This window comes from Phalangium opilio, unplaced genomic scaffold (assembly GCF_054372755.1).
Source record: "Phalangium opilio isolate 3A_F unplaced genomic scaffold, DU_Popi_V2 ptg000217l_1, whole genome shotgun sequence".
Taxonomy (NCBI): domain Eukaryota; kingdom Metazoa; phylum Arthropoda; class Arachnida; order Opiliones; family Phalangiidae; genus Phalangium; species Phalangium opilio.
In genome coordinates, this window is record NW_028324218.1 from 9,997,548 (window position 1) to 10,023,813 (window position 26,266).

The 26,266-nt window shown below is 34.7% G+C and overlaps 1 protein-coding gene across 2 annotated transcripts in view; it reads left to right on the forward strand.

The window, feature by feature from the left end:
- The window catches only part of LOC149616221 (synaptotagmin-5-like), a 44,425-nt gene extending 18,781 nt beyond the window's left edge, over positions 1–25,644 (forward strand). The window contains exons 1-8 of one of the 2 annotated variants that reach the window (XM_089856395.1): positions 9,870–10,003; positions 19,598–19,881; positions 19,951–20,064; positions 20,139–20,329; positions 21,042–21,191; positions 21,260–21,576; positions 21,729–21,849; positions 22,387–25,644. In XM_089856395.1, coding sequence (XP_089712521.1) covers positions 9,950–10,003; positions 19,598–19,881; positions 19,951–20,064; positions 20,139–20,329; positions 21,042–21,191; positions 21,260–21,576; positions 21,729–21,849; positions 22,387–22,694 — 1,539 coding nt within the window. In that variant the 5' untranslated portion in view covers positions 9,870–9,949 and the 3' untranslated portion in view covers positions 22,695–25,644. Of the gene's footprint in view, positions 1–9,869; positions 10,004–19,597; positions 19,882–19,950; positions 20,065–20,138; positions 20,330–21,041; positions 21,192–21,259; positions 21,577–21,728; positions 21,850–22,386 lie in introns of those variants that run through there. The other variant, XM_089856394.1, reaches the window with a different exon arrangement.
- The last annotated feature ends 622 nt before the right edge of the window (positions 25,645–26,266 follow it).

A 26,266-nucleotide genomic window follows, 5' to 3' on the forward strand; every position in this document is an offset into this window, starting at 1 on the left:
AAAGAACTGCTACTTCATGGATTTCATATTTTACTTTATTATTAAGTAGCAGAAAGAGTTTTAATTAAATCAGGGATAGATTTAATTTTGGAAGTAGGAACGGAGAACGGTTAGTATTTACTTCAGTCCGACTCATAGCCCAGTATAGAGCCCCTCCCTCCAACACGTAACGAAAAGTTCAAATTATCTTATTGGCTTACTTAAACTACGTTTTGATGACGTTGCTGACGGGACGGCGAAAAATACGTAGTTCCTTTTCACCTCTGTCGCTACGACCCGCCTCTTCTTTCATACTCCCCATCCCGTGGAAGGGGGTCAGGGACTTTGACACGAGCCCAGATTACTCTATTCTCCATTCCTACTTCTAAAATTAAATCTATCCCTGATTAAATATTTAACCATGGAAAAAATTTATCACATTTACGATACTGTATTCAATATTGAAGTTGTATTGTTTTAGGCGTAATTTACTCTTGGTTACATGATAATTCTTCACATATCATGCATAGTCAGTCATCTTTATGGCATAGGTAATCTCAGCATTAATAACAGTTTTCCCTTAATCTTTCATTCACCAATCACGAGGACCGAAAACCTCTCACCAATAGGCCTATACTTGAAATACTGTAATAAACGTCTAAGTAAACCTATTCCGTTGGCATCCCATTTCGCCTTAGAGCTTACCCGTAGTTTACCTTGGACTATGAGCTGTAAATACCAGGTAAGCTGAGTCTAGCCTATAGCGGCAGCGGCCCTTACCAAAGTGCGCTAGAGCGGCCTTACCTTTTGCACCCCATAATAGAAATTCTCGCAGAAATCGGTAGTCATAGTAACGCAATCCAAGATCGATCTACTGAAAGAGAATAAGCCGCGCTCTCGCTCACCATATGGCTTCGTACTTTCGTTGCTAAGCCTATATATAGCTAAGCAGCAAAGTCGAAATAACCGAATTGAAGTAACGTACGAAGGGATGCCGGAAAGATTAAGCCAAAGTCTGACCCCAACTAATGTCTGTCGAGAACCGCGGGATTTCGAGAACTTATAATTAGATAACTAGGATTTATCCCTGAAATGCCAACTTCATTAAAACGATCCAAAAATGGCTTAGCCTTCCATTTCCGGGGCTAGAGGGCAAATGTCATTCTCTAGAATATACAGAGACGGGAAGTCAATTTGCTTTCAGCTAAGTACTGTATGCTTGCGGAGAAATCTGTACAGTAGAACTGCCTTATGATATTCAGTTTCATAAGCCAATTATTAAAGAGCTAAAGTATTCTATGTACAGAATAAATCACTGATCTTAATTCGCATCAGGAAACTAATAGAACCGACACAGGGAATGTATCTCGCAAAGTCTTCTGGGTGTGATGCTCTCAGAAGTGTTCGGGCTTGGGCAGAGACGACGATAATAAAGGGGTGTGATATCATTAAAACTCAAAATGTGTCACGTGTATGTTTTCGTGTTCTAACATGCAGTGCCGCCAAATTTTAATCAAAAGAAAGCCAGAATTGGAAACCTAGATTGTGCATCATTTTAATGATCTAATCTCACTTATGGAAACCTTACATAATAGACCTATGGTCATTAAGAATCGAAAGGCTGGCTGGTTTAACGATAAGAGGCTTATGTTTGATTTTTGTAAAACATACATTTTAAATGAGCTTCATTTTATTGCTTGGATTTTCTTTACCGCACCTTTCGTTCACTCTCGGTATTAGCAGAAGGGGTTAATAGAAGAAGGATGACACGCAGTATCCTCTTAATACTTTAGTAATGTAACATGATTCTTCCCAGGCTGACCATTTTTGTTTGCTCTCTGCATGCTTATCAAACTTCAGATGGGCATCGCATCGTGGGGTGAATTCTATAACTGTTTGCTACTAAATCCTCAGCAATCCATCCACAAACCACGCCTTGACGTTGGACAAAAATCCATAAGCGCATGCGCCTTGGCAAATAGTTAATCGTTAATAGAGTAATGATGAGGGAACAATTTATCGCGTATGTGATTCGGTTTAGTAACCTTGCTATAATAAATGTTAAGGAATGTTGGGAAGAATCATGTTACAATTACCCTACTTTGTGGTACACTTCTCTCGAAGAGTAGTATTACATACATCTAGGACTGTTTACGAGCCGAGCTGAGCGAGCTTTTTTAAAGCTCGGCTCGGCTCGAGTCAAAAAAACGGCGGCTCGGCTCGACTCGAGCCGAGCTGGCTCGATTAACATATACATGTTTAAAAAAAATTGCTACTACCAACGTCAAATTTGAGAATGACTATAAATGCCATCCCATGTTTAGGAATGTAGTGGTTCAGTAAAACCCGCTCTTTAAAATATGCTCAAGGTTAGAGACGAGAGATTTTTCCGACGCTTTATTTCATGTAAAAATACAACGGAACGCTATTGGTGGAGAGAATAAAGACTAAAAGGAAAGCACTATATCAGTGATTAAGCTCGCGAGCCGGCTCGCGAGTCGGCTCGGCTCGGCTCGACCATAAAAAAGCTCGCTCGTTAATTAATCGAGCCGCAAAAGTGGCGGCTCGGCTCGGCTCGAACTCGGCTCGCTCGTCACGAGCCCGAGCTGGCTCGAGCTCGTGAACAGTCCTACATACATCTGGTAGTAGCTGAAGAACTCCAATCCCAACTGTTGGCTCTTAAAGTGTAGAGACATCTACCGTCCCACCATTCTCTACAACTTAAGGACCTACAACAGAAGTCGTATTATATCCGTGCCTGTCAATTGATTGTAATGTATCCTATGGAAGCTAGGTATATTCACTAGCGAATGGGCTTTTGGGCGATAACGGACGCATTGTCTCTATAAAGAGCCCCGTACGTTTTACTCGAATAGATAAAACTATACTTTCTTAGTATATATATAGATATATTGTTCGGGTGATGTGTGGTTTTGTAAGAACTGAAAGAGAAGATCCTATTAACCGTATGCTTTGTCGGATCTGGCAGCTTAACAAGGTCTAGCTGATTGACATATTGAAAGGGATTAGGTTTAGGTAGTTCAATTGGCGTGCCATGACATATAGTCCTACCAGAAGTGAGATGAGACTAGAAGTACTGAGCTAACCAAATTCTTCACTCGGCGAAAGTGAATATTCTTGATAACACACCAACGGTTGGCCCTCTAGTGGCGGTTTCAGAATTTCCACTCCAAAACGTGAGACGCTCGCGGTGCTAGACGGCCGAACTAGATTCAAGCACCCGCGTCCGTGTTTCGCCGCTTTAGGTTGAGGGGAAGGGGGTAAGAAATGTTTTAGGAACTCGACCAATTTTTTTCTCTGTAGCGTAGGCGCGATTGAAGCGGCGTAAAATCCTGAAATTTGTTCACTAATGCCAGGATCTTTTACCAATGCTAGAGCCCTTCACTTCTAGTCTCATCTCACTTCTGGTCCTACTTGCTGTAGAATTGTGGTAGCTTTAGAAGTTTTCAATTGGATGACTTTTTGTGTCCTTATTAGAGAAGCTATCTATCAAAGTAAAGAAAAGAAAGGTTGGTAATAGAAGAAACAGGATTATTTTATTTTCGGTGCAGTACAGTATATACCATAAATTGAAGGAATCAGGTTACTACTTAAGAAAGTATTTCAAGTACTTTGATAAGAGGAAGCTAGAGATACAATTATTATAAGGAAGATACAATTAGCACAAATTATATGAAATACTATGAAATTCATCATCTTAATTATAGATTATCGCCAAGACCAAAAGTGGAGAGGAAAAGTGTGAAAATGGCCAAAAGTGGCGAGTCATCAGAGTTTCGCCGTAGTTGACCGTTTTATTGGCGTAGCTATACTGGGCCTGTTCACTCCCTTAAAATAGGTCTTGTGTTAATTCGCGGTTACGCGGTTACCGTCGTCTGCTATTGTGTATGCTAGAACTTCCTCGATTTGTGTTTGTAGTCAGGACAGAGTAGCTGGTAATGTTTTAAAAGGTATTTGAAGGTACAATATGGATTTAAGCAGGAATACATAGATTTAGTACTAGGAATCTTTAAGAGACCATTTTAAGGGCCTGGGTGCTTGACTGAAAGGGGAGGTGTAGAAACCGTCACCGTTGACGTCATGCATAATTTATTTGATCTTAAAAACCACGTCACATTGACGTATTTTGCGACCTGCGCCGGACTGCCGCGACCTATGCGCGGTGAACCCGAATGTAAACATGATACGTCGTCTGAACGAGTAGACCTAGGATTGCGTTCCAAAACAAGCTGCCCCAGCAGAAAGGACACTCGTGCGGGATATGATAGATAATTAAAAAGTGAAAAAATAGGGGCTATAAAAGCGAGCATGAGGTGACAATTTCTTTACTAGACGCCATACCTTCAGTTCTGATCGAAATAAATATTATCTTAACAGTAGAACTCGCAGCAGACAGCGTAACTCTTTAGAAGGAAAGTTATTCTCTAACTACTAGCACCATGCCCAAAGCCCCAAACAACCGCGCGCGCCTCGGAGCAGGAGTCTTTATCCTCTTTCACCATCGCTGCCTTGGGAGGAAGCGGAGTCTATTTATCCTTTTTGTCTCTTAAACTAGAGTTCGTTCTGGTTGAGTCACCAAATAAGTGTTTACTTAAAAAACTCGAAATCGGAATGATAGGGATGAAAAGCCCCAAACACACGGTTTTCCTGTCGCCATGCATTGCCAAAGCTATGCTAGAGAGACCTTGAAAAACCGGGACCAATACCTCGTGCGAGGGGGGGATTCTCTCCCGCACGAGTAAAAAACGCGAAAATACTTGGACACTAGCTTTCAGTTAAGAACTCGATATTACTATTCTCACAGGGTGGAGAAACAATTTAATTCCTTCTACTCTGCACCAAAGTTATACAGAAACAAAACATCAGTATCCCTATGCAAAGGCTTAGGGTTTAAGGGGAGGTAAACATCATCTTTTCTCGAAATTGTTATAGCATTCGTTTTCAATACTGAATTTCGAGCTACACTAACTTCTAAATCGTCGACTTTAGTTACAGTTAGAGAAATTTTCGCTTCAAAAACGTCGTTAACGTCAAACTGTTTCAAGTTCTCGCACTTCCCGACCATTTCCGAGCCGAAACTGATGCAGACGACAGCTTAAAAGGTCATGATCTCGACCTGTCCCACACATTCGCGAGGAAGGAGGAGCAGGCGGTTTAAAAGTTTTTGGCGCTTCCCCTCACAGTCAATCAGATATTTGTGTGGGGTCTATGGCCTCTTAAAGATTCCAAGTAGTAAATCTATGTATTCCTGATTTAAGTAAGGTTATCGAAGCAATAGAAGAGCACATAAAACTAGATACGTTTAAAATAAATCTCGGTAATTTAGCTATAACGCGAGCAGCTTGCATCGTGATTCGCGTGATCGAGTGGGTTATGGTTAAACCAAGGAGCATAAAGGTCTGAACTACTTTCAGTCGCGAGTTTGCAAGTCCATCAGTCACTAGTAAACAAAATAGTTATTGGCGAAACTTTGATGTCCGCGTTTTTTAACACAGGCTCTATGGCCATTGTCATACTTTCCCTGTCATCCACATTTGCCAGGGTTGGCAAGTTTTAAACAAATTGTTTTAAACTTTAGTTTAAAACTTGTTTTAAACAGCCATGAAAAAAAAACATTAATTTGTTTAAAACGTTTTAAACAAACAGTTTAAAACATGTTTTTTATGGAGAGGAATTTTGAATATTTTTAACTCGTTTTAATTGAAAATGAGCGAAAATATTAAATAATAGAAATAATAAGCTTCAGTCAAAACCTTGCAATAATTTGACTGTTTCATGTGAGTGTTTAATTGTTTGGAAACCCTTCCAGTTGATTTATCCGTTACCAATCTGTATTGAACACTGATATTCAATAATTTGATTTGGAATAACTTATTTTGTCGTATACCTAAGGTAAAGGAACAACGTTTTTCTACACTGTTGGTACATTTTACTGTTCTAAAGTGAGTACGCGTAATATTTAAAGCCAGGCCCTTGACAGTTCTAAAATTAATACGCTTAATCCGTAAACGGAAAACATGAAGCGCCTACAAAGTAGAAAGGGGTGGTGAAGTTTCAATTGTATGAGTTCTGACCAAGAAACTCTGCAGTAATGAAGCGAAAATTCCTTAATAGTGGCCACAAAAGAAATCAAGCATATGAACATTTGGGGTTAAATGAACAATTTTACCCATCACCCTCATTTTGTATGCGCTATTAAAAAATTACATTTTTGTTTTGAAAAGATCTCTTGCTCTTTTTAAACAGTCAGTAGAACATTTCAAATATTCAAAATAGATCCCTCAACACGTACTCCCTTTTAAAGAATTAATTTCATGATAAAATGTTTTCGGAAAATCTAACTTTAAATCGTGTTTTAAACAATAAAAACACAACTTTTTTTACCACATTTTTGCCAACCCTGGCAAGGACCCTTTCTTACACCTTCAAATTCTAAATTTTAGGAGCTCTTGATTTCGTCTTTTCGTGTTTTTCTTCTCAATGCGTGTTCGTGGTCTGTTGGTCAAGCTGTATGATACTCGCTTTGGGTTTATGTGGTCCCTGGTTCTAATTCCACACGGACAATTTCTTACACCTTGAAATTCTAAATTTAAGGAGCTCTTGCTCTTTTTAAACAGTCAGTAGAATATTTCACATATTCTGTATTGGTCGCTTAACACGCACTCCCTTCAAAATAATTAATATCATAAAAAAATTTCGGAAAATCTAATTTGTTCTTGAAAAAGCTCAAATATGTTATTTTTCATTTAATTTGGGGGGAATAAATCGATTAACAATTAAATAAGTTGATTGAATTAAATTGTGATTAAGGAATAAATTAATATAAATAAAGAAAAATCGCGATGTCGGATCTTCAGTCAATTGACAAACGTCACTCTCATCGTTTGTTTTTTCTGTCTTGGTCCAAACCAAGACCATTTTGTTTAATCAAGCAGGCTGTGAAAATAAGCGCCTTGCGCTAGCGGGAGTAGTGGCTTAAATGGAGAGCCGCGATGTATAATATATAGACTATTAGATCTGCAAGAGTGATTTTAAACATGTTTAAAACTAGGTTTTTTTGTGTTTTTTACTGTTTTTTTCTACTTGTTTAAAAAACAGTTTAAAACAACAAATCTTGTTTTAAACAATAAAAAACACAACTTTTGTTTTTTTTTAAAAAAACTCAATTTTTGCCAACCCTGACATTTGCCAAGACTTTTCACTAATTGTGCAAATCAAAATACAACATGATGTTGATTGCCCAATATTTTGAAGAAAAAACCCTTAAAATTTATAGGGCAAATAGAGTAATTAAATTCCACATGATTTATTCATTTATATTGAATATTTTTTGTCATAATAAAAAAGTTGATGTTGAATCAATAGACCGGGTACAATTGTATTGTTCAAATATACTTTAATGTTATTCGAATGCGAAATATTGTTTAATTATTTGAATAACATTTTGAGCAATAGAAAACGCTCTCAATATATATATATGTTCCGTTTATATTGTCCAATATTTAATGATGTTCCATTTCCTAAAAAATATTATGGCATTATATTTGAACTTTCACAAATGTTAGTTAGTCTGGATAACTTTGTTTTACATTTTGTAAGTTAAACAACGAGCCCCACGTTTTTTTTCATAAATTATTGAGCAAATTTTACATTGTTCGTTAAAGATAAAACCATTGTTTTCGGTTACAACATTAATCGAAAGTTGCGAACGAACTTTAATGGTTCCACAAGTCGTTCAATATCTATTATGCCTTGTAATTCTCGGAAAATCTGCTCGCGTCACTGTGCGGGGACCGGTAAATTAATTTTGCACCAGGCAAATATTTTCAAAATATTCAGCAATGCTTTTTGGTTACATACGTTACAAATCACATGTTACGTGAGAGATAATAATTTTCAATTAAAACAATTTCATAAAAAAATAAAAAATAAATAAAATCGTGTAGTGTATCGATCCCTTCTTTCGTTATTATTAAATATAGCGTACAATAAAACACATTGGCTTTCTTTAAAGAATGCCCGGATATATCGATTGCACACGTTTCATAAAATCGATAAATACGATCGGTTCGGTTCTGTTTCTCGCTAAAAAAACCCGTACTTTTTTATACTAAAACATAAAACCAATTTTGATTTGAACTGAGCGCATCAACAGGATTGTCTGACTTTTAATATCGCACCCTCGGTTTCCGCTGTCCGTTACACGGACAATTACCCCCTTTTTTTAGCTTTCGGAGTTAGCCAAGCTAGCCGCTGCCACAGGTTGTATCTTTACTCCCCCACTTCTTGCTGACAGAATTGTTCTTGGACAATATGGTTCGTCAGTAAAATTTTACAAATCTGAATTTTTAAAAGTAAAATATAATCGAGTTTCATTTTAATAAAATTAATTGAGAGGGGTGTTAAGCGATTGATAAAAACAAATGTACACTATATCCACGTCGTTTAACTGATGTTAAATGAAATTGCAAGCATGCGACTGATTGGAGTGCATAGCCTTGCAAGCATTACTGTTATTTTACTGACAATTATTCATTGATTAAGAAGGAATATCTGAATTTGCCAAGTGCATTGCATTTGAACTGATATGTTTTCTCAAAAATGCCATGGTAAAAACAATTGCGACACATAAACATTATTTGATCAGATGCACTAAATGTCACGCTAATCAAATGTTAGTTGTATAACAAATAGATGGACAACTGCCGATTGATTATTCACATGGTTCAATAACCAAAATCACTGTATTTTCGAAATTGAACGTCACATGGCTTATACCTCCTTACCAACAAATCGTAACGGTTCTTCATGGCAAAAAGTAACGGTTTTTCTAGAGCAAAGTGTCACGTTTTTTATGGTAAAGCGTCACTATTTTCATGGCAAAGCGTCAGGTTTTTTCATATCAAAGCATCACTGTTTTCATGGCAAAGCGTCAGGTTTTTTTCATATCAAAGCATCACGGTTTTTTTCATATCAAAGCATCACGGTTTTTTTCATATCAAAGCATCACGGTTTTTTCATGGCAAAGCATCACGGTTTTTTCATGGCAAAGCATCACGGTTTTTTCATGGCAAAGCATCACGGTTTTTTTATATCAAAGCATCACGGTTTTTTCATAGCACAGCATCACGGTTTTTTCATAGCAAAGCATGACGGTTTTTCATATCAAAGCATCACGGTTTTTTCATATCAAAGCATCACGGTTTTTTTCATAGCAAAGCATCACGGTTTTTTCATAGCAAAGCATCACGGTTTTTTCATAGCAAAGCATCACGGTTTTATCATATCAAAACATCACTGTTTTTTATGCCAACTCATCACGGCTTTCACAAGAAAGTGTCACGATTTTTCATGGCAAAGCATCACGGTTTTTTTTTCATATGAAAGCGTCACGGTTTTTTTCATATGAAAGAATCACGGTTTTTTCATAGCAAAGCATCACTTTTTTTTCATAACAAAGCATCACTTTTTTTCATAGCAAAGCATCACGGTTTTTTCATAGGCAAAGCATCACGGTTTTTTCATAGCAAAGCATCACGGTTTTATCATATCAAAACATCACTGTTTTTTATGCCAACTCATCACGGCTTTCACAAGAAAGTGTCACGATTTTTCATGGCAAAGCATCTCGGTTTTTCATTGAAAAAAACTGACGAACCATTTTATCTCGGAACCTTTTAACTTTTGGGCTATTCCCTTCCAGACTTCGCTCTATATTAGTTGTGTTTCCACCTCTACTGTGAGATGGCGGCGACTGCCCCATCGTTCGATGCTTCGGCGAAATAAACGTGCCCAAAATTTCTTCTATAGGGCCCTGAGACTCAGCTGGACATTGACTGCTAAAATTTCATCAGCCCGTCCTTGTCTAAGTTTTTATAAGCCTTGAAGGTTGAAGCTTTGGATTTTATATAGGGTTATTTTTTTAAATTTGTGTGGGTTGTATACGTGAATGTCGTTCCCAGATCACCCGGCGTTGGGAAAATGGAAGGAGGTGGTGTTAAGGGTAAGCCTTTGTTTTGTGTATTCTTTTTTTTTTGCGTTTGTTGTAGTAAAAAGATGAAGCTCAGTTCAAAGTAAACTTGCGGTCATGAGTTTATACGTGCATTTTTTTCCGTGTATAATAAGTAGCTTCTATTATGAACTTAACGTGAACAGAAAATTGCTCCTGTTCTTTAAATGTACATTCGTTTCACGACACCATTTAAAGACTCATTATTATTTAAATTCGTAATAGGGATTTAAATGTCTCTGTGTTCACCAACAAGTAGTTATCATTTCATATGGACTTGATTTTATCTGGCGTTTAATTTTAGTAGAAATATTTTGAAATATCAAGTTAAAAGCTTAAATTTTCATAATTATTGCTTACTATTCAAAAGTAAAATTTAGCTTAGAGAGCTTTTTATATTCTAAAGGGCCGGTAGACACTTGTAGATAATTCTTGGTGCCTAATTATAATACCAATAAAAAATCACACTTTTTAGGCTTAGCTTCCCATAGAAAAAGCATTATACTTTTTTAATTCTTATGCTCTTAAGTAACCCATTAAATTTTTGCAAATAGTTGCCGATTTTTAGTTTATATTATAAAAGCCAGCAACACAAAAACCTCGTGTAAATGGAAGTTTTTTTAAGGAAGTGGAGTATAAATCCACTTGTTACGTTACAAATGGTTGTCACAAAATTCTTAGATTCAAATTCCCTGACATATCCATGTTTTTCCAGACGATCTCTTGTAATTTTCTCTGACAGTTTAATACCCTTAACCTCGGAATTGTGGTAAAAGACTGAGCGAAAATTATTTGTCTAATAATAAATAATACGTTTTTTTATCTAATAATCACGAGTTTTAATATGGTGGGTTTTTTAATTTAATTTAATTAAATTTAATTTAAGTTACGTTGCGTTTCCTTAGTATTAGAGTCGCGAACCATTTTAAAAGACTTATTCAAATCAAGAACTGTACGGCTAGCATATGTCAACCAAGAGCAAAAATCTAGATTCTCAAAATGACGTAGTTAAAACTGACTGTCATTGGGTGAGAGCTCAACTTGCATCATCTGGTATATTAATAAAGTGCCCAACTATGGTGGGAAACCGAGACTTTTGCAATAATATACAGGGTGTTTCTGATAATTCCACCATAAATTAAGGGAATTTTCTTTGGGTGATTTTGAGTCGAAAATGTAACTTCTATCTCCATCATTTTGTCGTACAGGCCACGGTTTTCAAGTTAATATTGGAGTATTTTACGAATGACCCCTTAAATTTAATTAAGAAACCGAAAGACAATGATTTCTAATTTAATTAAGGGATCATCCTTAAAACACTCAAATCATAACTCGAAAACAGTGACCCGTGCGGCAAAATGTCACAGAACATTTTCGACTCAAAATATCTCAAAGAACACACCCCTTAATTTATGTCAGAAACACCCGTTATGCTTTTGATTATACCGACGTTTGATTACATTTGAAATCTCTTTATAGTAAAAACTTCTAATTAAGATTAACACCAAAGCAAATTTAGTTTCAGCTTGGGTAAAGCCCTTTTGATTATTAGTCAGTCATGTAAAGATTTCACCGTGCACGACCCTAGATTGAGTATGCAGCTTACCCCAATCCTTGCATTATTACTAGTCAAAGTCCCATTAAAACCCAACCAAAATATCTAATGATTCGTCTTGAGGGACAGCGTACAATTACCATTTAGGGAAATGCGGACTGCGAAGCGCTCATCGCGTAAACGTTTAAACCATAAGTTTATTATATATGTTCCATAAGTATGACACTTCCTATAATGCAAGAAACTTACTTTAAGCTAGTTCGAGAACGCCAAAAGAGAATTGACTACACTCGGTTTTGCAGTCCAACTGTACTAAGCCTTGGACAGCACCTCACCTGGCGTCGCTTCAAGGATGTTGAGGAGAGGATACGAAACCTATGAGAAATAGAGAGCTTTCAGTTGGAGGAGGAGCTGAGTCTCGTGACATAATTTACGCTACCATATTGGTGGTTTTAAGGCAGGAATGAAGCTGAGACCACCCAATATGGCTACCATAACAGCGGGAGGGTGTGACGTACTGTTATCCCATCTGAAAGCTCCCTATAGGCGCGCTAACTGTGGAACGTCTCAGGTTGGGTGGGACGCCAAAAATGGGGGAGAAATAGTCGGACGCATTGGTAATTGGTTAAAAATGGCTACAGACGAACCAATTACAATTGAGTCCGACTATTCCTTTCCCATTTTTGGTAACCCACCCAACCTGAGCCGTTCCACAGTTAGCGCGCCTATTTCTCTCAGATTTCGTATCCTCCTTTCATCATCCTTGGTCGCTTTGCGAGAATATGACGTTTCACTATGAGAAGGTCTCAGTAACCAGTGACAAACTTATGGAACATTTGTTTCAAACTTATGACGGTTAAACGCGCATCTTTCCCCCGAAATGACACGTAATATTCGTCAAATAAATCCGCGGCCCCGCGTTTATGTGCCACTTGGGACTATACAACGTCGCTTTATCTCTTTCCTAGGTCCTTTCCTACTCGATTTATTTTACTGTGGTAGCTGCCATCTATACTCGTCCTTAAATAGATATAAAAGGAGCTCGATAAACGGAGAAACGATTTTTCTTATACCATTTTCAAGTACCGTATCTTCTTCCCTTAAGAGGGAAGAGGTAAGGAAACTCGAGATTCGAGTTTTCCAAACTTTCTCGATTTTTTTAATAAACGCTTCTGTGGTTTTTGAAATAGACAGTTTTGACTGAGAAGGATTTCTAAGATTAAATTGAGCATGTTGGTTTGATATACGCAATGAGACGTGCGGGTTAGAAAAATACCAGGTGGTTTAATGGTTTTTGAAGAAAGATTCATGGATTATGAACTAGTTTTATTTTCGTTCTCAGAGTTGTTTATAATTTTCAAGAATATACATGATCATGATGAAAATATGAACCACTTTTCTATATCTGTAACTAGTGAGGCGATTACTTAAATTATCTAGAGCTGATGTCAGGGGTAGATTTAATTTTAGAAGTAGGAATGGAGAAAGTTTAATATTTACTTCAGTCCGACTAAAGGCTCGTTCACATTAGCCAACTTTAGTCAGCTGACAAACCCGATCTGACCAGTCAGGCCAGATTGTCAGGCAATATGAACGTTTCACCCAACCGTACTATTGTCAGGTTCAAGCTCGGATTTTAATCGGGTAGGTAGGCGATTGGAGTCGGGCCGACTAAAGTCAGAGAGGGAGCAAACCAATCACAATAAGCCTTGGCTATTACGTCATGGGACACGTGATGTTTTTCTTTCAGCTAGAGAGAGAGATCCGAGAGTATCGGCCATTTAATTTTATAATTGAAATGATTTCGGGCCTTGGCCATTTTTTAACATGGGTTAATTATTAAGTTTTGATGGTTGTTCCTCATTGAATATTATCAGAAGTAATACAGTAGGGAAGTTTTCTATATTACTTCTGATATTATTGACCTTTATTATGTTCTGAACTGCAGAAATTTTGTGGGAATAGCTTTTGATGCTCGTAAAGTAGTCGAATTTTTTTTCGAGAATATGAGTTTGAACATTTATAATCCAAAACAAATCACTCCTATTATTATGTACCGCTTTCTACACCCTCTTGTGTTTCAAAGGTAGTCGGCCCGACTGGTTGGGTGGTGTGAACGAGTGACCTGACTAGACTAAATTGGGTGACAAGTCGGCCTGACAAGTCTATGATTTGTCAGCTGACTAAAGTTGGGTAATGTGAACGAGCCTTTATAGCTCAGTATAGAGCCCCTCCCTCCAACACGTAAAGAAAAGCTAAATGCGTAATTCCTTTTTACCTCTGTTGCTATGGCACGCCTCTTCTTTCATACCCCCGGGGCTTTGACGCGCGCCCAGATTACTCTGTTCTCCATTCCTACTTCTAAAATTATATCAATCCCTGCTATTTCTGATAAATTTTTCTTGGTTTGTGTAATCTCAACGACATGTAAAATGGGGGGGGGGACTAAATGTTACAGACCCTATACGTTCATTGACACTTTCTACTCAACTTGATCCAAAGAACACACCCTTTAATTTATGGCAGACTTATCATAAACACTCTGTATAGACAAACTAACCTAGATTTCAATGTCAATTTTTAACTGTGATATTTAAGTTAGTTAAAGGTACAGAATTTTTTCCACTGTTGCTCTTCTTGTGGTGAACAACTTATATATACTAGGTCTTCTCTTTATGAAATAACAGCATTTAAGAGAAGTACAATTTGAAATTTTCAGTAGCAACCCCGATTTCATTTTCATTGGATTTACAATCCGTTATATTTAAGGTTAAGCCGTCGAATCCTTTGATATGCTAAATAGTATCCTTGAATTGAATTTTAGCGGATCAGAAAATTACAATAAAGAAGGGTTTTCCTCGATTGAATTCACAGGAAGCTTTAGTATAAATTGCTAGTAAATTTTCCTTGCACTTTTATACTGATAATTTAATTTTATACTGTATAATGAATAAATTAATTTCGTTAAAGAAAAGGGTTAACTGATTAATCAGCAATTTTTGGAAGAAGATCAAGAAACGCAGTTTCCGCTCAGTCGTTTACTAAATGTTCATTGGTTTAACTGTTATAATTTTATGATTAATGACTCAATTAATAATTTTAAATTAATGTACAATCTCTATTCTCCACGAGCTTCAACATATATAATTAAAATTGAAATTCAATAAAGCTTAAAATTAAATAAGTGAATTATTGTTATTTTAAATTAGTTTCTATTTGTTTTATATGTTTGTTCTTTATGCCCAGTCACAATTCATGTTAAATTTGACCAAACCGTATCGTTGATATCAGTAACACATGGGCAAGGTTTTAAAAAATTGTTTGGTTTAATTCCTAAAGGTTGGAATTACAAACCTCTACTCATTAGAACTGCAAAAGATGTCCTATTCTAGACCCGTAACATATTAGCTTTATGAAAATACCGAGGGGGTAGACACTTGAGAACTCAGGTGTACAATATGCCTTGAACTCAAGTACTGTCGAAGCTGAATTGTGAGTTCCTAAGGCTTTGAACTCAATGCACTGTCAAACCCCTATTCAATTAGAATTTAATTAAAACATTTGTCTCAAAAAAAAAAAAGAAACATCATGAAGATATTACATAGTAAGGGCACCATTTTATTGTTTAGCGTCTAAATAGACTGGAAACGCTTTCAGGTTTCAAGACACCTAAAACACCTGGGTTACGATGGGTAGCCTTAGCTAATATATTATAAAATAAGGCTTTCAACATGAATCTCTATTTAAAATAAAATTAAAACATAAAACTTGGTAACAATGCACCTGGAAGTTGGCCTTTTCTTGAGCACTAGTGCACAGAGGGAAAAACATTTCTACAGGCGCTTGTAGGAAATACATTAGTCTCTAATCCCCTAAATGTAGCTTTCCCCTGTGAATCGACACGATGTACATTTTAAAATAAAACTAGTTACCATAATTCCTATAATTACCTAAAAATTTCAATTAAATTAAATTACTAGTTTTAAACATGTATATTTTATTTAAAATTTGAATATCAATTTAAAAGACGAATTTTAATGAAATACCAATTAAATTTAAAAGAAAAAGCATTATTAATCAAATATTAAATAAATTTTAATTTTTAATAATCTTCATCATTAGTTATTCATAGTCTCAGAAGACAAGTTAAAAATTGTTATGAAATTATGAAAATTTAGCCAATTTAAACAACTCAATTTCAATGAAGCAGCAATATTAAAAAGGATTTTAAAATTAAACAACTTTCAATAATCATTTCATCACTAATATTAGAGTGGGGTAACCATATCAGTCTGTCTATTTAGTAGGCTCGTCCCTGTTCTAAAATAGACTCCTTATGTAAAAATATTCAATCATTAATCATAGGGCTGGTAATTCATTTAACCTTTGTTATTTATTTAGAATGGGTGTGCGGAAGTATAATTAAATATCATTCGCCTGGTGGAAAACACTTCATTTTCTATTCCATTTAAATGCCATAAGAGATATGAATAAATATTAAGATTAATTGCATTTGTTTTTATCCTAGAAAGACAGGGCCTTGACAAAAAAGATTTATAGTATTTTTAATCATTCTACCTTTTCAAATAAATTTGAATTATTTACTTTGCGTTGATGGTAGTTGAAAAATAACGACCTCTATGCATGCTAATAAATAGTTCTTGAGATTCGGAATATTATATATGGAATTTATTTTTTTTTCAAAAGTGCAGGAAGGTATTAACAATTTACTAGTCATTGAAGAGCACTAATCCTCAACTCGTAAAGAAAGTTTTATTAAATGTCTTACTGTGTCTCTTAAATTTGAGTTTGGATGACGTTAGTTGCTGATGGGGACAGCAATAAATATATGCATTCTGTTAACCTTGGGCTTATTCTAAATTAAGGACACATCTTTTCAAACCCTCCTCCCGTGGAAGGGGTTCATGGACTGTGACGTGCGTCCAATGAGGCATATTATTCATACCGACTTCCTTTAAATTAAGAACGTCCATATAATGTTTAACCATTCTATAATTTTTATTTATTTAAATTTTATTTCAATTATTAACTTTAATTTTATAACAATTATTAACTTAAATTATATTTCAATATTTATTTAAATTTTATTACAATTATTCATTTCTAAAATTTATTATATTTATTCATTTTTAAATTTTATTACAATTATTTATTTAAATTTTATTACAATTATTTATTTAAATTTTATTACAATTATTTATTTAAATTTTATTACAATTATTTATTTAAATTTTATTACAATTATTTATTTAAATTTTTTCACAACTATTAGTTTATAAATTTTATTACAATTATTAATTTTTAAATTTAACTACAATTTTCTATTTATTTTTAAATTTTATTACAATTATTTATTTACTTTAAAATTTTTTTACAATTACACATTTGTTTTAAAATTTTATTACAATTACACATTTGTTTTAAAATTTTATTACAATTACACATTTGTTTTAAAATTTTATTACAATTACACATTTGTTTTAAAATTTTATTACAATTACACATTTGTTTTAAAATTTTATTACAATTACACATTTGTTTTAAAATTTTATTACAATTACACATTTGTTTTAAAATTTTATTACAATTACACATTTGTTTTAAAATTTTATTACAATTACACATTTGTTTTAAAATTTTATTACAATTACACATTTGTTTTAAAATTTTATTACAATTACACATTTGTTTTAAAATTTTATTACAATTACACATTTGTTTTTAAATTTTATTACAATTACACATTTGTTTTAAAATTTTATTACAATTACACATTTGTTTTAAAATTTTATTACAATTACACCTTTTTTTTAAAATTTTATTACAATTACACATTTGTTTTAAAATTTTATTACAATTACACATTTGTTTTAAAATTTTATTACAATTACACATTTGTTTTAAAATTTTATTACAATTACACATTTGTTTTAAAATTTTATTACAATTACACATTTGTTTTAAAATTTTATTACAATTACACATTTGTTTTAAAATTTTATTACAATTACACATTTGTTTTAAAATTTTATTACAATTACACATTTGTTTTAAAATTTTATTACAATTATACATTTGTTTTAAAATTTTATTACAATTACACATTTGTTTTAAAATTTTATTACAATTACACATTTGTTTTAAAATTTTATTACAATTACACATTTGTTTTAAAATTTTATTACAATTACACATTTGTTTTAAAATTTTATTACAATTACACATTTGTTTTAAAATTTTATTACAATTACACCTTTTTTTTAAAATTTTATTACAATTACACATTTGTTTTAAAATTTTATTACAATTGCACATTTGTTTTAAAATTTTATTACAATTACACATTTGTTTTAAAATTTTATTACAATTACACATTTATTGTAAAATTTTATTACAATTACACATTTATTGTAAAATTTTATTACAATTACACATTTATTGTAAAATTTTATTACAATTACACATTTATTATAAAATTTTATTACAATTACACATTTATTGTAAAATTTTATTACAATTACACATTTATTGTAAAATTTTATTACAATTACACATTTATTGTAAAATTTTATTACAATTACACATTTATTGTAAAATTTTATTACAATTACACATTTATTGTAAAATTTTATTACAATTACACATTTATTGTAAAATTTTATTACAATTACACATTTATTGTAAAATTTTATTACAATTACACATTTATTGTAAAATTTTATTACAATTACACATTTATTGTAAAATTTTATTACAATTACACATTTATTGCAAATGTTATACCTAAATTAATTTTAAAAACTTAATTAAGAATATCCTTAAAATATTGCATACGTAAGAATGGCAGAGAACAAATCTACGTAAAGTTATTTAGTTATAAGGACTACAGGATTTAATTATATAGATCCATGTTCTTAAAATAGAACTCCAATCTATACCTTGCAAGGAACAACCTCGAATACTTTATGTATACTTGAAACTTCTTTTGTAGTTACAAGCTTGCAGCTTTTGAAAATGTTTACACAAATGAAGCAACCTTCCTGATGAGCCTCTATTAATAGTGTCTCCTAGAACACCCATGTCGTCGTAGTCATAGTAACCTAATCTTTGATCGATTTTAGAGATGGCTTCAGATAGAGAAGGGTGTGCACCCATGAATAAAAATTTGCTATGCAAACTTAGACGCTCAACAGTTTCTTATTGATTTTTATCATCCAAAATCCGGAACTCATTACTAGTACAGTGAAATTAAATATAAATCTTTTCTTTAGTAGACACACGCCACTTCGAAAGTTTATTAAGCAAATGTTATCAAGTCATCCGAACATCCGAAAATAATTACATTATACTTTTATAAATTTTGTAGAAATGTCTAGGATCATTGCATTTTTTATGTTTCGAAAAATTGCTAGGGAATGAACAGACTTCATTTTCATGGGACATTTTCAGAATGGCTTTCTAAATATGACTGACATTAACGTCATCAATATTTATGGTGCAATTAATGTATACTATAAAGTGCTACTAAATTGATCTAGAAATTTTCACTTGTCAATTCGTAAGTGCAATTTTAGCGTATGCATTACTATTTCCAGGGTATAGTCTCTTAATTTACTCTTATCAGGGATCCATGTAATTTTAGAAGCAGGAATGGAGAAGGGTTAGCATTTACTTCAGTCCGACTCATAGCCCAGTATAGAGCCCCTCCCTTCAACACGTATTGAAAATTTTAAATGATCTTATTGGCTCACTTGAACTATGTTTTGACGACGTTGCTGACGGGGATGGCGAAAAATACGTAATTCCTCTTTACCACTGTCTCTATCACCCGCCTCTTCTTTATACCCCTTGGTCCCGGGGAAGGGGGTCCGGGACTTTGACGCGAGCCCAGATTACTCTGTTCTCCCTTCCTGCTTATAAAAGTACATCTATCCCTGTTCTTATCATGTTTGCTAACCTGGAATTTTAATAAAATAGATACATAATCAACAAATTTAATTTCGTATTCGCAGAATTTCAGTATTTTCCGTGAGCAACCACATCGAACGAGTTCGCTTCCTACGCAAAACAGCTCACCACCGAAGCATTCCGCTCTTACCAATGTCTTATCCACTGGTGCTACACCCTACAACAACAACCCGTTGCAAAGCAACGTTACTGTTGCTGGAATGGATCACCTTCACGTAAGACTCTCGCTACCCGATGTACATATCACGGAAGAGAAAGTTTCTCCCTCACAGTCCAGCTATTCCTTACCCGGCGTCAGGCGAAGATCACCAACCGTATGTAGAGCCAGGTAATCCTTACCAACCTTAATAGGTAAATAGTAGATACCGATTTTAAACATTTGTTATACATAAATCAGGTCTGTAGATGCTAGAGCCATGCCCCAACCGGTACCAAGGTTGTCCATATCAGATCGATCCGAAAGTAACGCTGCATCGGAACAATACGGGAATGTATCGTGCTACACACCAAGGTTTGATACGATACCTATAATTTATTTGAGAGTTATCCAAGTTCATTTAAAATGGAAACTGTTTGAAAATTTAGAACACCTTCTCCGGAAGTGCTGTCGCCTTTTTTCCACGATTCTAACGGCTCGTGTGGTAGACCATCTTCTCCAGGAACAGGAAGACCAAAGTCTCTATCACCACTATTATCACCTGCTTATTCGAATCAGTCTTCAACAGAGTCTACTGGACCACCCGTTTCGAACTATGGTGGATCTTTGAGTCCATTCGGTAAGTTTGATTTGTTTTTGGTTTGAGCCACTAACACCAAGAAATAATAGAAGAGAGAATACTACTTCAGCCTCCAAATGCTGCACCTCGTTTGAGGGGTTAGATTTCTACCGATCTGGCGTTGCCACCCCCCCTCCAAGGATAGCCTACTCACAGCTTTTAGAGAGAGAAAAATAGTGCCCACAAAACAGACTACGGGCCTAGAGGCGGCGGACTAAGTGCGGCTCCCTATCCCAGAATCCCTTGAGCAGCACTGATCTCCAAAAACATAATATCTAACGTCTAGCATCCTGATTGGCTACTGACGTTTTATAGGGGACAGGTAGAAAACAGGACCACCCTCAAACACGGTAGAAAGCAGGGCTAAAATTTTAATTTTGATCCAACTATTATACTCTCGTATTTTCTCTTGCTAATACCAAGAAGTTATATATAGTTTACTAGGGTAAAAGGTGAAAATTCGCCACATTTCTAGCTTTATCTCTAGTCCAAACGTAGATCCGGAGTAAATCCCCGCCTCTAAATTACAACCAGCATCTCATTGGTTCTTGAAAACTCCCGACAGAGGAAAGGCGAAATACCTCGGCCTCCTTTTACGTCCCCCTTGTATTTTGTAAGGGGACTGGGACTATGGCATCTTATTCTTTCTCCTTAGTAAACTAGATATCCCTTCTTGCTAATACGTAATGCATTGGTATAATTTTCGTACTAGGTGCGCTTCAACCGGATTTGTATAAGAAACAGGACATGCTATATTTACAGTCAACAAACAGCTCGGGTCATACTTCAAAAGGGGGTCGATTACATTTCCGTTTGAAATACGATTTTAATAGGTCTGACCTTGTTGTTCACGTAATTGAAGGTGAGAATCGTACGCAACGTTTTTGAGCTGCAGGAACTGTAATAAAAACGTCTCTTTTTGATTTGAAGCCGTTGACCTGGATCGGTCTTGCGAATCTGGAAATTCCTTCAGTGATCCTTATATCAAAGTGACGCTTCTTCCCGAGGTAGATGCCAAGCAGAGGCAAACCGAGATTCGACGAAATTCCATCAACCCTCTTTACGACGAAATCTTCAAGTTTCCCATTTGCTTCGAGGAGCTCGTCGACCGTGCTCTTTTGCTTCAAATATACGACTACGATAGATATTCCAGGAACGACGTTATAGGAGAAGTTAAAGTAAACCTTTCCGAAATTGACGTCTCAAGTGATTTGGAAATATGGAGCGAGATAACGAAATTAGATAAGGTAGGAAAAATATATTGGTTTTCTTTTTCACAGAATTCAGTGGAAGTCGATTTATTTCTTAATATAAATAATGTGTCGCACATAAATTGTTAGCAAGAAAAATTAATGTATACTATATTTATGTTTAATATTTCTTTTAACTATTCATCTAGAGGTCCATGGATCAACCGGAAATATTGCTATCATTAAGTTATCTACCATCAGCTGGTCGCTTGACTGTTGTGGTTTTGAAGGCTTGTAATCTTTCATTAATACAGGATAAAGATTGCCCTGGTGAGTACAAAACCTAAATTATACCCAGTTATTTAATCATAAGTTCATACGATATGTTCCATAAGTTTGTCACTGGTTACTGAGGTCATAGATTCTCGTAAAGCAACGCGTAGTGAGGCGCTTGTAAAGGCTTAGTATAGACTAAATAGGGAGATGGACTGCAAAACCGTGTGTTGTCAATTCTAGCGCGACGTCTGGTGAGGCGCTGTCAAAGGCTTAGTATAGACTAAATAGGAGATGGAATGCAAACCCGTGTGTAGTCAATTCTAGCGTCGTTCTCGAACTAGCTCTCAATAAATCTCTTACATTACGAATTACAGGAATGGCCTTACTTATGGAACATACCTTATAAACTTATGTTTCATTAACTTCAGTTACAAAAAGCTGAAAACGAAATTGAATTATGGAGGGTAGGAAATGGTTTTGAATAAATCATAAAGTTTCGTTGCCTTTGGGTCACTTCAACATAAAATACACAAATATGTAAATGTAATAACCCGTTTGACTTAAAATCTGGGCCACTTTATCTTTTGACAGATTCGTACGTCAAAGTTGCTCTCAGCAGCCCTGATTCGAGAAAAGTGAAAAAGAAGAAGACAACCACAAAGAAAGGCACGAAAAACCCCGTCTGGAACGAGGCACTGAGTTTTGACATCTCCGAAGACGACCTTCGTAACGGGCAGCTTTCGGTGTACGTTCTTAGCGGCATTCACGGTAACTATTCTCAAAAGGGCTCGTGTGTCCTAGGAACTAGTCGCGAACTTACCAAAGAATCATCCCACTGGGAGGACATGCTATCCAACCCTAGGAAATCGATTGCCCAGTGGCACCATCTGCATCTGTAATCTAGCAAAATGGTAACGTCAAAATATGGGAAAGCCAATAGAACTCGTAATGTATATTTTAAAAAAATCACGCTTATGTAAGTGCGTTTTCAACGTGCATTGGGTTACGCTATAAGTAAACCGGAAATGGATTTTCAAGTACAATAATCGTGTAATTTGATTTTTTGATCGAAGAAATGTCGGTAACGTCGATGGTAACGCTATGGGTACAAGAGTTGGGATACAAGAATTCATCTACTGGGGAACATATTAAATATCCAATATTTTATGTATAAATAGAAATAGTTTAGCTGCACCAGCTAGGTATGTTAGATGCCATATAAATATAAATTAACGAAGTATTATTTGCTTCAGTTCAATATCGAAAGTTACTATATACAGTTGATCAGCTTCTTTTCTTTACAAATTATCTCAAAATTGCTATTTTAAGTCTGTTGTTGTTGTAGGTTACATTGTAATTAAGAATCGTTACAAGTTATTTGTCATAAGTATAAATCACTACCCAATACAGGCTGGGTTTAACGAATTACATTGAAAACACTTTGAGAATCAGTTCTGTTAAACAAAACATACACAAAGAACAATGAAGAGACATTTAAGGTACTTCTTAAGCCCTTGTTTAGGTCCAGATTTCAGGGTTATTTCAGAAATGTACTTGAAGAATTGGAAGCGTTGTCTAGTTTCATTTGCCAGGCCCGGCTTGGTGTGGACATCTCTTGGTAGATGAAGAAATGAACAAACTATTTAGTTTTTACCTGGATTAGTATCTGTTAAACGTGATGAAACCAGAACTATGTAATACACTAATCGCTTGATAATAACGATACGTTTGTAGTTTACTGTCCTAAAGAACTTGCAAAAGCTACTGTTAATGGTTCCAAAATTCTCTATTGGATAACAGTGTCGTATTAGTTGCAGCTTCAATACATTGTAAAAAAACAACTGTACTGAACAGCCCCAACTATTTTTCGTTTATTTTGCTTTTATTCAAGCTAACAAGCTGAAATAACTTATTCGTTACCATAACCACCTTTTTTAACATTCCATAAATATGTAACAATTGTATTTTAACGACACATCGCATTTAGTATCTTATACGCTCATGTCCGTCCCCCAAATGAATCTAATGCTTCAACCAGTCCAAATGTCTTGACCTAATATTTTCAAACCTAACTTTTAATGAACATGCCTTATCACATTCTGTCTTTATAAAATGCATATACAAACCTGAACCTGAGATTTAAAATGCTAGTGTTACTTAAAAAAAGAAATGCTATTCGGATATTTTGCTTGAACTCTCGTTCTTATTTTAGCATATATATTGAAAATACATCCATATACATCAAAATACCTTTCCAATGCATATTTTAGTAAAAAATCACAACAACTCGAATACTCAGAACCTAAGTTCGCCCTCCAATGTAGAAAGGTTCTGAGGAAGACACTTTTTCTTTTACCTTTTTACGATCTTCATATACAACGCCATCTAGTTTACAATTATGTTGGAAATAGAGCAAGTACTCAGATGATACTGTTTTTAAAGAGCTTACATTTATAGGGTTGGGGAAAATATATACAGGTTGTTTCTGATAAGTCTGCCATAAATTGAAGGGGGTCAAACTCAGTAAAAATGTCCAAAAAAATAGGGTCTGCAACATTTAATTGCGGAGATATGGACTCCAAAACATTGGTCACTAAAACAAGGACGTATAAACAAGGACACATTTGGAGTAAGACATATTGGACTTTCTCTTTAATCTAAGAACATTATATCTAATTACTCGACTTGTGTGACAATGTTTGGAATTAGATGTTGTAGAACACATGTTCTTTAACACTTTTCACTCATTTGACCCGAAGAACACATCATATAATTTATATCAGATTTAACCTTGTATAGACATTTATGTTGAAAGGAATATAAAATAGTTCTACACTAATTTTAGACTGAAACAGAAAATATCAAAACTTTAAAACCTAAATTATTCAGGTTGTGATTACAATAGAAAAACAAAGTTCAAAAAAAAGTCGCTTGTCAGTTTATATGCGATATTTTATTTACGAGGTTAAAAAACCGCTTCCAAATCTCGTAACCAAACCATTGATATCCATCTTACCAGGAATATGCAGATGGCAGCACTTTGTTATGGCCATCATGCTGGAAACCTCACAGACACGTGATAACCATTTGCACTCTGCGGCGCTCCGCTCAGTTCGTACCGTTAAGGCTCTTTAACGTGCCAGCCAATCAGTAGCCTTTAGCAAAATGGCGTGTGTTTTCGAGCTTAAAGCAATGATTTCCATCATTTGGGCTGACATTCTTAAGCTCTTCTATCAATACATTCCTGGTGTTACCATGAGTTCATAAGATATGTTCCATAAGTTTGTCACTGTTTACTGAGAGCTTGTCATGAAGTGACGAAGGTCATATATTCTCGAAAAGCGACGGCTGCGACGCCTGGTAAGGCGCTTATAAAGGCTTAGTACAGACTAAATAGGAAGATGGACTGCAAAAATCAAGTGTAGTCAATTCTCGCGTCGTTCTCGAACTAGTTAGTAGTGCCAATATTATGGAACATATCTTACAAGCTTATGGTGTTACTGATTATATACGTGTAAACAGAAACACATATTATGTAAATAAAATAATTTTAGACGTTTGGTGTTCATCAAATATTATATTGTATATATACAATTACAAAGGATTTGAATGTATTTTTGGCTTTTACCCCTCATATTCTTAAACGACGCAGAAATGTATACGGGTGAACATGGTTTTAAAACGCTACTGTATAACATGGTATTTAATTACACTACATTATTCGTAAGAGTAAGCAAATATATTTATCATTGTTAAAGTTCGAACGTTTTAATGAATGAAATATTGGGTAACGGAGAGAGTTTATTGAAGAAAGTTTATGACTGTTGAAAGGAAATTAAAGCAATGATACAGACAGTTGAAACAATTCTTTAGGGGAAATGGGTATTATGGGAAATTAATTATACTGAAATAGTTCATCTTTGTTTTTCAGGACGCAAAAAAACCTAAAAATGACCTGAGATTGTCTTCACTCTCATGCAATTCTGATTAGAATTCTTGATCTGATGCTCAAAATTTCTGAGAGGAAGTTGAATCATGCATTCATCGCCAAACATTTATTCGATGTTACTATAACTTGATTACAGAATTCAATATGGTGTCTTATAGTCAGGCTAAATTTGTTATGCCACTGTGGTCTAGAAAAAATCATACACATAATTGAATGTGAAAACATGGTGAGTGGTAAGTAATATTAATTATTTGAGTTTTATATTCATTCAACTGTGTAATTATAATTTAAAATAACTGTCTGTGGTGCAAGCAGACTTGCTTTTGTTTTCATTTGTAGATGAAGTAGGCTTGTACGAATACTCGTTAAGTGAACGATTCTCGATCCGAATTGAAAATTCAAGGCTCGCACACCCATAAATGAAGTTTATTTTTAACTAAATAAATAGAAAAGTCTCTGTTTATATATTTTATCATTTAAATATATTACTTTACTAGCTGTTACCCGCGGCGTCGCTCGCGC